The sequence below is a fragment of the Brienomyrus brachyistius genome, unplaced genomic scaffold, assembly GCF_023856365.1.
Source record: "Brienomyrus brachyistius isolate T26 unplaced genomic scaffold, BBRACH_0.4 scaffold60, whole genome shotgun sequence".
NCBI lineage: Eukaryota > Metazoa > Chordata > Actinopteri > Osteoglossiformes > Mormyridae > Brienomyrus > Brienomyrus brachyistius.
The window spans coordinates 1,158,061-1,170,352 of NW_026042335.1; the positions used below are offsets into that span (position 1 = coordinate 1,158,061).

General features: G+C 40.5%; 1 protein-coding gene across 2 annotated transcripts; it reads right to left on the minus strand.

Annotated features, from left to right (window-relative positions):
* Window positions 1-237: 237 nt before the first annotated feature.
* On the minus strand, window positions 238-9,759 carry LOC125725054 (kelch-like protein 10). Of its 2 annotated transcripts, none has more exons than XM_049001654.1 (6): window positions 9,049-9,759; window positions 8,032-8,521; window positions 7,057-7,668; window positions 6,303-6,452; window positions 5,348-5,675; window positions 238-1,317 (listed from the first exon to the last, which is right to left on the minus strand). In XM_049001654.1, the coding sequence occupies exons 1-6, from the start codon at window positions 9,207-9,209 to the stop codon at window positions 1,247-1,249; spliced, it is 1,812 nt and encodes a 603-aa protein (XP_048857611.1). In that variant the 5' UTR covers window positions 9,210-9,759; the 3' UTR covers window positions 238-1,246. The 2 variants fall into 2 exon arrangements, with proteins under 2 accessions (XP_048857611.1, XP_048857612.1); XM_049001655.1 differs by lacking the exon at window positions 238-1,317 and adding an exon at window positions 3,814-4,372.
* Between the last annotated feature and the right edge of the window lie 2,533 nt (window positions 9,760-12,292).

A 12,292-nucleotide genomic window follows, 5' to 3' on the forward strand; every position in this document is an offset into this window, starting at 1 on the left:
GTATTGTAACATTATTACAGACAGGGTCATACATTAAACATCAGTTATACAGGCAAATAAGCCAAGATTGGACCTTTTTATTGATGCATACTCATGTACATCACATTTATCCCAGCAAATCTTATTGGCTGTCGTCACGAATCATCGTATAGTTCCTGGAGAATCAACATTAGCCACAGAGATTTCTCATTTAGCCTTCCGGAATAGCAGAGTCTGTCTTTGTTATGGTGACCAGATAATCCATGTCAGGGAGGACACATTGAACTATGACAGGATTTTTAAAATACCATTTTAATTAAAAGAACCTGGATCTCAGTTATGCGCCGAGGCCTTGCTGCGTGCTGATTGGTCAGTCTCCTATAATCATGCATATGCCACTAATGTTAATGTCTAACAGCTGGATGAGTTTTTCAATCAAAGCAGTCAAAGCACAAGAAGACGTGAGCTGTTTAGCCAAGCACAGGTGCCTTTCAGTTTTAACGTAGTTTGTAAAACCTGGAGTAGCTTGAAGTGTCCTTCCTGACATGGATTACCTGGTCCACTAGTTTGAGCCTGGCTTTGGCAGAACAGTCACATGTCTGTGGGACTGTAAGCAAGGCCCTTTACCCCCAGCTCCAGGGGTGCCACACAATGGGTGACCCTGTGCTGTGACCCCCCCAAAGCTATGAAAAGCAAGATGGGGTAGACGCAGAGACAAAATCCTATACATGTTCTGATGCGTAAAACCATGGTTCTGTACTTTCTTTTTCATGACTGTATGTGTGCGTGATTTCTATGTACTACCAATATTCACATTTAAATAGTAACGTGTACGTGCAATTCATGTACACAATTATAAAGACTATAATAACATTTATTTACAACATACCAGCCAGGTGCAGGCCACAGACTAATGGGTATTCAGTCAAGAAACGTCTCTAATTCTTTTTTGATACATACTAAATAATTTTTCGTCTATGTGTAATGGTTATAAAATAAAGTATATCAAAAGCACGTTGTCAAACTTATTACTTATTTGGCCTTCAGCCGTCAAACTTTCAACGTGAGCAGAGGGTCCGGAGCAAGGAAAGAAAAATAAAAGACCCAAAAGAACCGCCTGCTATCCTGTTTAACAGGCCGTCTTACGTCTTCACTTATTAAAACAAGGTGTGGAACTGATGAAGGAAAAGAGAAATGAAGATCAGCCTGTTATCCTGTTTAACTTGCTCCGGTTTTTCCATGTTCCTTATCCGCTTCACCTGGTGCCTCAACTCACAAATTCCTGTGTTGATTTTTTTCTTATAGCCGACACCTGGGCCCCTTGATGTACAACAGCGTCTGTGGAATAGAACAAAAACAAAATAATCACATTCACAAGAGACAGCAGGAAATACAATACAATATCCATAATACTCCGATTAAATCATACAATCAGCAAGCAATCAGGCTGTGACTAAAGTTTATAAACACAATTCATAAATCAGATAATGGAATATTAAGGTTGGGAAAAAAAAAAAAACGTTTTACAGCCTTGAGATTTTTAAAGGCAGACAGCCGGTTATAAAACAGGGATGGTTTGAATTTTTTGAAGTGAGTTGACAAGGGTAGGGCAGGGTAATATGACAAAATATTTCAAAACAATATCAGTGTTTATCGCAACATAATTCAAATCATTACTTCTTTGTTTCGCAGTTGTATTTTAGCTTAAATTTCCCTTAGAATTGCCCTTGAACAGTCACAGCACAGGGTGACAAATTGGCTTTTTTACCAAAGTCATATACTGTAAGCTTTATATATCAATATATAACGCATATTAACACTCATGCGCAAACTATATTAAATGTATGTGTCATTAGTCATATATGTTCTTCATTCTTGTAAAATACTGTACATGAGTTAAACCACTCCGTAATGTCTTCTTAAGTACTCAAAGACTTCCAATACGGTTAAGGTCAAGACTGTGTCGTAGCCAATTCATATGTGAAAATGATTCCTCGTGCTCCCTGAACCGCTCTGACAGTTTGAGCCCGATGAATCTTGGCATTCTCGTCCTGGAATACGCCAATCCCATTAGGGAAGGAAAACTCCATTGATGGGATAACCGGGCCATTCAGGAGATTCAGGTACTCAGCTGACTTCACTTTAGTGCTGCATAACGCAGCTGAGCCGTAATAATGATCCAATCATTGGCTTTTAAGTATTTGCTGATTTAAATTCAAATAGTGTTGTTATCGCTGTCAGGCAGGATAGAGCGATAGAAAACCGGGTGCAGGGAAATGTGTTAGATGTTCTGGCATTTTCTTTAATTGATTTTTTTGTTTTATAGCTGATCTCATTTTCTTTCTCAAAGGTACAGGTAAGCATATTCATTTCCAATATAAAAAATAATTCCTCTTACAGGTTTCAACTGAATGTCTAATGTACAAATCATTTCCATGTATCCAATGTATTTTAATGGTCCAATGCCTTTTAACTTCAGAATTTTTACTTCTAATTTACAGCAAATAATATTCAACTTACTCATCACCACTTACGTAGCATTATACACCTAATAACCGACAATAACTAAGTACTATCTCAATTGTAAATATTACACATTCAAGTAAGAACCAACCTACCAACGATGCCCACCATTCCAAATGGCCTGTACGGAGCTCATTGGACACCCCGGTGGCGAATTTGCGTTTTGCTGGGTGGTTTAGGAAGATAAATTAATATTCTTGAGAAAAGCGCACCCTGATTTGCCAGTGAATAACTTAGACCAGAGGTAACAGGCAGACCGCGGTCCAGGTCCGGATCCAGAAGCTGTCCCATACAGACCCGGACCGATAGCCAACACAGAAAGTTATTTAAAACCTGACGGGGCGCTTCTATTTTAACCGACGCAGCTTTTGTAGTCTTTTCGGTAGTGGTTTAGCACTAGAACCGCAGTTTCCCACGGCAATGAACGTCAAACGTCTTTAACCTACAAGCAAGACGTAGTTTGGCGTATGCAGCCTTTTTTTGTGCTAATGTATTATTAGTATTAATAGCAGCAGCAAAGCTAACACCCACAACGAAAAAGCGTAATGTTCCTAATAGAGTGGCTGATCTGTCCTGAAATCGTAAAGCTTTTCAAAGTTTTCAAACACAGTATGTATATTATATAACATGTTAGATAAATAGATGTAATTTATTGGTGACTTCGTGTACATTGAAGTTTCCGCCTTTTAAACAACTATAAAGTAATGTTGTTTGTTATATAAAAAATGTACATTTAAATGTATGAAACAAAAAATGTATACACACACACATTACATTTTCGTTAGCTGTAAAATACAGTGAAGTGAAATCTCCATTATTTGCGTTGCAATATTCCACCACTAGGGGGCAATTTTGGACGGAGGAATCCCTTTAATGGCTGTTACCAACAGAAATGTTTGCTGCTACAGTATTCAGCTTTCTGGGTGTCCTGCAAAAAGAACTAGATGACTACAAGTAGTTATGGAATGCACACTGCCCATCTGACAAACCAGAAGCCAGTTTTTGAAATGTAAATTTTGTTATTGAAACATTTTGTTGGATTGCACTCTAGGTTTAATGGAAGAAACTGTGGATTCCATGTATCTCCTGAAAATCTTCATAGTCTTTGTGGAGACGATGATCTTCAAATTCACTTTGAAGTCTTGCAGAGACAAAATGAACTTGCTCCACCAGTCAGCTGGGTTACTGCCATGGAGAATTATATTGCATTCAAAAGTGTATCAGGTCTATAAGGTAATTCTGCTAACAAATCGTACAAAGCTCTCAAAAGTATTTTGGTTTTCAGACAACAAATAACATTTTTTCCACCCATTGTTCTCCAAATAAGACATTTATTTAAACGTTAAACTTTTAAGCGCTGGTTGCCTTTACATAAAGTCTGTAAAATAAAAATGTAAATGTATACAAAAATAATCTAAGCATATTCAATAAGAACACTTTGGCCATTATACACATTGCTGTGTATAGAGCCATTAAACTGCCCCCTTAAAGCTTTTTACTGCCAAACAAAGCTGTCAGGTCAAAAATCACACTGTTAAAAATGAAGTATAAAAGAATACAAAAATAACTTCCAACAACTTATAACACTTATTCAATAAGATTATAGAACAACATAATCATTACATTGCAATTCAATCACCAGAGGTGGCGTGGAGTACAATAATTAACAGCTTGGCTTCAGGGAATGCCAAACCCTTCAGGGAATGCCAATGTTATTTAACTGTCCCATTCTGTGTCCCTTCCCTGTTTGGCCAGTAGGTGTCATTGGTCATCTCGTCCCACGTGTTGTCAGTCTTTCTTGTCCTCCCCTGTTGTCAGTCTGTAGCGTTTCCCTTGTTCCCTGCCAGCTACTTGTTGAGCACGTGGTTACCTGTAATTTCAATTCATTAACTTACTGTTTGCCATAGGCTTTTAAATACATTATAAATAATTTTAAAAAATAACATAACAAGAGATAATACTATGAATTTCCTCACTGATTAATTGTGTTGCGGGTTGGAACTCAGTATGGAGTCCCCACAAAGATACAGATACCTTATATGTGTGTGTGTGTGTGTGTGTGTGTGTGTGTGCGTGTAGCAGGGCCGTAGCACATCTTCTTCTTTGTGTTCAGGAATTGCTTCTTGTAGGTTAAGTTAGAATGGTTTTCACAGTTCTTTGGTCTGGAGATCAGGCTGATTAATCACAGTTGATTTTTGTGGGCAATCAACCATATACATATATATGTACATATATATGTGTGTGTACAGTAGTGTGCAAAAAATCATAAGCAGTCAAAAGAAATTGTGTGATGTCACGATTGTTACGGTTTGTAGCAGCTAATCACTGCTGTTAATAGCAGCTAATAGCTGCTGTCTGTAGCAGCTAAACTACTGTTAATATAACTGCTAATAACATAACAATTTTCCCGTTTTTTGTGTAATAAAGTATATAATGTAGTAATGTGGTGCGTTTTTGATTCAAATATGTTAGTATGGTATTGGCAAGATATTACTGTATCAGCCTTTATTACATTAAGGGGGAAAATTAGCACATTATTGGCAGTTATTACATTAACGGTAGGTATCATATGTGCCCTTGAGAGGTAAAGTGGGCTATCCCACATGTCAGTCAAAAATGAGTTTAGTGTCCAATATTAATTATTGAGGGTCTATCTATCTTTTAAATATACTGAGATCTGTGCTACCTATGATGTATATCAATTATAGGGTATAGGCACACTTTGGAGCTCATTTTTTCAAAACTTTGTTTTTGTGGGATAGCCCACTTTACCTCTCTAGGGCACATATTATATAGGTCTAATGTACGAAGCATTAACGTTAGACATGATAACCTAGTTACCCACCAGGCAGGCAGATGGGGGCAGGTGGGCGAGGTGCAGCGTACTGTACGAAGCGGGGGTGCGCAGGCACTGTGCAGCAGCTGAAGTTCCTCTTAGGCGTAATCATGTCCTGCGCACGGTACCAGCTGCCTTTCTCTGCATCATAACATTCCACCTTTGCAGTGACTTCGAACCCATCGGAGCCTCCCATTACAAACAGCAAGCCGTCCACCACTGCGATGCCGAAATAGCTCCTTTGTTGTCTCATGGGAGGCGCAGCGTGCCACTGGTTAGTTGCAGGGTCATAAGCCTCCATACTCCGCACTGCATGAACCCCGTTGGTACCGCCCACCTGCGAGACACCAATGGTAAGTGATCACTCGGGTACCAAACGGATAAGTAAATATCAGCTTTCTCGAAGTCAGGAACTCTTAAGGAATTATCGCCCTATAATAGCAGGCTGCACAGAACCTCCCATTGTGTATATAGGACACAAGCTTATTACTAATTTGTGTTCAACATACATGTCAACATAACTGCAGTGAAAAAAGGGGATTTGGGCAACAGAAAACCGGTACAATTCAGCGAAAACTGTCAACCATCAAAAAAAGACTTCTTATGTTCATATATTTTGCTTTTATTATTATGTTTATTAGTACTAAAAATAATACTTGTAGTCAGACACTGAAAAAAACAACAACAGAGCAATTATAGTCTGGAACTACAGAATATAACTATACTAAAAAATCTAAGCTTTACTAAGCTTTACTAAGCGTATTCGTTTATAACCCAGATATGCAGGGAGCATATGTGTACTGAGATGGGCCTTCCCAGCAGGTCATTTTATCCACTGAATTCTTTTGTTTGTTTTAAGCACATTACAATCTGTGACACAGCAGCAGTGACAAAAAATATGAGTCTCAGATAAATCTTGAGATTTGACTCCTTTGTTTCGGAGTACAAGAAAGGAATCACTCACCGCATAGATGTTTCCCTGATATGCCGCAACTCCAAGGCCACGTCGGCAAGTGCGCATGGGAGCGATCAAGGTCCATTCGCCCGTGAGAGGATCATAGCACTCCGCAGTGGAAGTGGTCTGAGCTCCATTGCTACCCCCACAAATATATATCTAGGAAAGATGGTTCACAAGTGATGTGTGTTATGCTGTACATGATTGGAGATGGAGATCTAGAAAGCGTAAATGTACATTTAGCTAATGGATGTTTAATCCATCCACCTTCCATAAAAGTCTATTCAGTACAGGGTGGTGGTGAACCTGGAACCTACCACAGGAAGCACATGGGCATTGGTAGGGAATTTACAGTTAGTTGTGATCATTTCCCTTGTGAACCGCAGCTTAATCAGCTAATTAAGTTCACTAGGTTTGTTTGAATAGGGAAATCTGCAAATTGTTTAGGATTCTGACCCTCCAGGACTGGAATTGGGTAAAGCTCCTATGTTAACACCAGTTATTGTATCTCACAAGTCTTGGGCTGTGGGCAAAATTGCAAAAACACAGAGCTGGACACCACAGCACTGCCCAATGTGCCACTAATGCAGAGCAACAATGCAAGGTCATTTATGTTTTATCTAAACACTGACGTTTACTGAATTAACAATTATGGATTGAAATCAACCATTTGAAGACAAAGCGAGCTACTGAGTATGTAACATAATCAATTTCAAGGGGAAAATGAGGGTAACCACAGTAAGACGCCCTCCTATTAACCTACCTTTCCATTCAGGGTGGTGGCACTGGCATCCTGTCGCTCCTCGTTCATGGGCTGGATGATGGTCCACTCGTTGGCATTTGGGTCATATCGCTCTACGATATTCAGAGGCGACACGCCTAAACGGCCACCCATCACATAGATGAAGCCGTTACTTACGGCCACGCTGACACTACAGCGGCGCCAGTGCATCGGGGCCATGTGCTGCCATGTCCGTGCGACGGGGTCAAATCTGCGCACAGCATCGGTGAAATTATGGCCATCATAACCCCCAAAACAATACACGAAGCCATTTAAACACACACTGCCATGGCCGGACTGGCGAGTCTCCTGCCCCTGTGTTATATCGACCCAGTGGTCAGCCCGGGTGTCATAGGCTTCAGTCCAATTGGTTGTGCGGAAATTCCAGCCACCAATGGCCAATAAAATGTCAGCGGGTAGGCGCGGGCGAATCAGTGGCCTTTCAAAGTCAGATCGTGGACTTTCATCGTCGAGATCATATATCATCTTCAGTACATCACTGATAATTGGCCTGCACGCCGCATTGCCCTTCACCAGATCGTTAGCTTTGACGATTTTCATGAAGTACTCCGGATCCATACGAGCCATCCGAATCTACACAGGAAACAATGAGAGAATTCCCATGAGTTCTTTAGTGCTTTCTGTGAATCTCTGGAGATGAGCAATTCCTAACATTAAGGATACAGCAGTAAGTGCAAATTTTAATTTCTTTAGCTGAAGCTATTTACTTTGAAAGTCTCAGATGTGTCAGCTACACTTGTTTAATGTAAGACATCTGAGTGTTTTGTTTTCCATTATTTGTTACACTCTCCTCCCAGGTGTAATACCTGGAAGCCTTGGTTGTACACTTATGGGACATGGAAATCGGTCTTTAGCTACAGTAATAAGGACTTCACTCAATGAGCATTCTATTGCTATATACACAAGTCAATGAGAACATAGTATAACTATACTCACCTTGGGCAATAGGACTGAAATGTGGGCCTCTCGGGTGGCAGGCTCGTGCTCGATCCAACGGAGGATGGCCTCAAACACCACATCCTCTTCTCTGACATTAAGCTCATCCTGCTCTATGATGTCAGAAAGTTGTTCAAGACTTAGTTCTGGGAACTCGTTTGAGCTGATGGCAACCTCCTTGAAATTTTTCAAGATGAAGTTGAATGCAGACTGGTGCAGCTTGTTTACGCAGTAGACATCGGCGATTTTAAGAAGGCCAATGCAGTTGTTGAGGCAGAGCTGCTCATGCAGGAAATCACTGCAGCGCTGCACGATGCCCAAGACACTGAGATAATCAGCAGCTACCAGGAGGTTCTCCACATTGTCAGCTGTGATGACCACAGAGTACGTGTAGGCGTACTCTATGACCTGCCTCAGTGTTTCTGGGGAAATGCCTGGGAGTTGGTACTCCCGCTTTCCTGAGTCACTCCAGCCAGTGGCGAACAGAGCCCTGAAAACAATCCAGAAGTGACTCATCTAATAAATATGGGTTTTGCAGGCAAAGTTAAATAAGGGCTTTTCTAAATCTTCTGAACCAGGGACCCCCAAATGGAAATTAAGCAGAGATAAGGACCCCTGCTACAGATGATCACATAGGCATCTAAGAACTAGGGACCAGGGGCTTTAATTCTTATTTTTCCAACAGTAGCTCCCCCTTTAATATATTTTACTTGGGCTGGTGGGCAAGTGCCCCGGAATACTTTGTTTTGCCTGTTTGACATGGTCCCCTTTTCATATCTATACCATTATTATTGTTATTATTATTATTATTATATGGTAAAAGTTAAGGTGGTACACTTATCAGAAATATTTCTCATCAGCACTGACCTACATTAATATAATTTAATATAATGTATATTAATATAAACTTTCTGTCATCCTAGAGCCTTATTGCCAAGGAGAAGTTATTGCTAACGAGAGATAAAAACTGACTCCTTGCTGTTTTCGCATCTTCATATATGGGTCACAGCTACTTACTGGAAGTAGGAGCTACAGCCACACAGAATTACTCTATGGGCGTTGAATTTAACACCGTCTGCGATGAGGACCACGTCACAAAGCTGTCCTGCCAGCCGAAGCTTGTTGAACACTTCGAAAGCCGGGGACATCAGTACTCGCTCCATGTCGTGTGCCATCATTATTCAAAAATGTGGATGTCTCGTCTCTTTCTCCTTTTTATATCATGTAATGACCAGCAACGGACGTGTACATCAGCATAGTGACGATATGTTCTAAAACGCAAACACTGCGCTTTTGTGTCAGTGTCCTAACATACTGATTTTTTTTATTTTTATTCATCTATATTTGCGATTCGAAATTGATTGACCAGATAGTCATGCGCCCTGCTTTTTATTTTTAACAAAATGTGGAAGCCAATGAGAGACTTGCCGATCAAGTTTTCTAACACAGCTACTTTTGAAAAACCGACTTATCCCAGATGAGTTTCACCGGCATTAACTCATTCAAGATGAGGCATCTGATCTCAGATAATTTAATATTACGTAAAATACACCGGTAGGAAAATACCCCCAGTTACAAATTTATTGTGAAAAAATATTTTGTTTGCACAATCAGCTGTACAAGAAGACCAAGTGAAATGTTTTTGGTACATGTATACTATGTTCATCTCAGAATTTATGTTTTAGTTTTGCATTATGTATGAATAGTCAAATCACAAATTCCCCAGATTAAAACACCAATAAATCTAAAATTATTAAATGTATAATATTTTGTCCTCCTGTCTTTTCACTTCGGTTAAGATTCCACAAATTAAAAAAAAATGTACCCTGAATGTACCCTTCACATCTATTTCAGCGAGGCTGCAGAATCATGTGTCGTTAATCGACGTGGGAAATTGCAGCGGGAATGAAACCGTTTCATTTTCATTTGAGAATAGCTTTGTATATTATGTATAAGAATATAAGAAATTCACAAACGAGAGGAGGCCATTTGGCCATCAAGCTCATTTGGGGAGAAGTTAACTAATAGCTCAGAGTTGTTAAAATCTTATCTAGTTCTGATTTAAAGGAAACCAGGGTTTTAGCTTGTGCTACACTAACAGGAAGACTATACCATACTCTAACTACATGCTTTGTAAAGAAGTGCTTCCTTAAATTTGTTTTAAAATGTCCTCCCGCTAATTTCCAGTTATGGCCACGAGATCTGGTATTTAAACTAATATTAAAATAGCCATTTGGCTGAACAGCATCCAGACCTGTTAGAATCTTATACACCTGGATCATGTCCCCCCATAGTCTCCTTTGCTCGAGGCTAAACAGATTCAGCTCAGCTAACCTCTCCTCATAAAACATTCCTCTAAGACCAGGAATTATTCTCGTGGCCCTACGTTGCACCTTTTCCAAGGCAGCAGTGTCCTTCTTAAGGTATGGTGACCAAACCTGCACACAATATTCTAGGTGGGGTCTTACCAAGGAATTTATACGCTGCTCAAAAAATTAAAGGAACACTTTGAAAACACATCAGACATCAATGGGGAAAAAAATCATGCTGGATATCTATACTGATGTAGACTGGGTAATGTGTTAGGAATGAAAGGATGCCACATCGATTGATGGAAATGAAATTATCAACCTACAGAGAGCTGAACTCAAAGCCACCACGAAAATCAAAGTGAAAAATGATGCGGTAGGCTAGTCCATTGGCTGTCATTTTATTACAGTAGCTCAGAATCATACTCAGTAGTTTGTATGCCCCCCACATGGTTGTATGCATGCCTGACAATATCGATCCATGGTCCTAATGAGACCACGGATGGTGTCCTGGGGGGGATCTCCTCTCAGATCTGGACCAGGGTATCTCACAGCTTCTGGACAGTCTGAGGTGCAACCTGGTGCCATTGGATGGATGAAACATAATGTCCCAGAGGTGTTCTATTGGATTTAGGTCAGGCGAGCGTGGGGGGCAGTCAATGGTATCAATTCCTTCATCCTCCAGGAACTGCCTACATGCTCTTGCCACATGAGGCCGGGCATTGTCGTGCACCAGCATAGGGTCTAACAGTGGGTTCAAGGATTTCATCCTGATACCTAATGGCAGTCAAGGTGCCGTTGTCTAGCCTGTAGAGGTCTGTGCGTCCCTCCATGGATATGCCTCCCCAGACCATCACTGACCCACCACCAAACCGGTTGTACTGTAATACGGTGGCCCTCAGCGGCTGGATTTACAGTGAGAAAGACTACCCCAAATGCAGTGGAACAACACGTATTTATTTTCCATGCAGCTCTTCTTACAAGCATCTCACACGTCGAGCGTCTTCACAGCAAAAAAGAAAAAAAAAAAAAAAAAAACCCTCTAATGACAACTGGCAGCCTTCAATACTTTCAGCTGTCACAGACTAAACCATTCTTCCACTCACAGGTAATTTCTTAAATCCCCCCCTTCCACCATAGTACACAACACATCAACCTACATAAATAAATATACAACTACATTTCACATTTTCATATTAATAAACATCTTCCTCTTTAATCTTACCCAAAAAACCCATATTATAAAACCCCAAACCCCAGCACAAAAGATTCCCCACCCTTCCTTAAGCCATGGTCTCTCCCGGAACCTTTAAATGGTGTCTGGACCCCAGGGAAATATTTGCCCAAACACCTTGGAGAGAACACAGGAAAGAAAGGTGAGTAACTACATCTTACAATTACTTCTTTGCACCCCCTTTAATTCTAGATCTTTCACCCCCACCCATCTGCATTAGTTGTCCTTACTGGTAAACCTTATTCTCCCTCAATCACCATTCCTTTTCACAGACACCACCACCTTCCTTGATGAGGAGCCGCTGTGCAGTATCTGAAACAAGGCTACCAACTGATTTTAAAATTCCCAATAAATATTCAATAAATAAACTTTGTTTGCAACTGTTCTGTGCAAATCCATGGTTAAAGTCCGAAGCTAAATAAAGTGCTGTTATTAAAAAGGAGGATGTGCTGCTAACGTGCTATACAAATTACAATATAAATAATAGTAAGGGAGTCCTCTTCCTTACACTGGTCATGCTGAACAATGCTGCAGGCAGCATAATGTTCTCCATAGGCTCTCCAGACCCTTTCACATCTGTCACATGTGCTCAGGATGAACCTGCTCTCATCTGTGAAAAGCACAGGGTGCCAGTGGCAGACCTGCAAATTCTGGTATTCTATGGCAAATGGCAATCGAGCTCCATGGTGCTGGGCAGTGAGCACAGGGCCCACTAGAG

What these genes read in the sequence shown, in the direction of transcription:
- LOC125725054 (XM_049001654.1), bottom strand. Translation starts at nt 9,209, where the DNA reads ATGATGGCACACGACATGGAGCGAGTACTGATGTCCCCGGCTTTCGAA. An exon ending in CCACCACCCTGAATGGAAAG is followed by an intron (nt 6,453 to 7,056) that starts GTAGGTTAATAG and finishes CATCTTTCCTAG; the next exon opens with ATATATATTTGTGGGGGTAG. An exon ending in TGCCCCCATCTGCCTGCCTG is followed by an intron (nt 1,318 to 5,347) that starts GTGGGTAACTAG and finishes TCTATTCCACAG; the next exon opens with ACGCTGTTGTACATCAAGGG.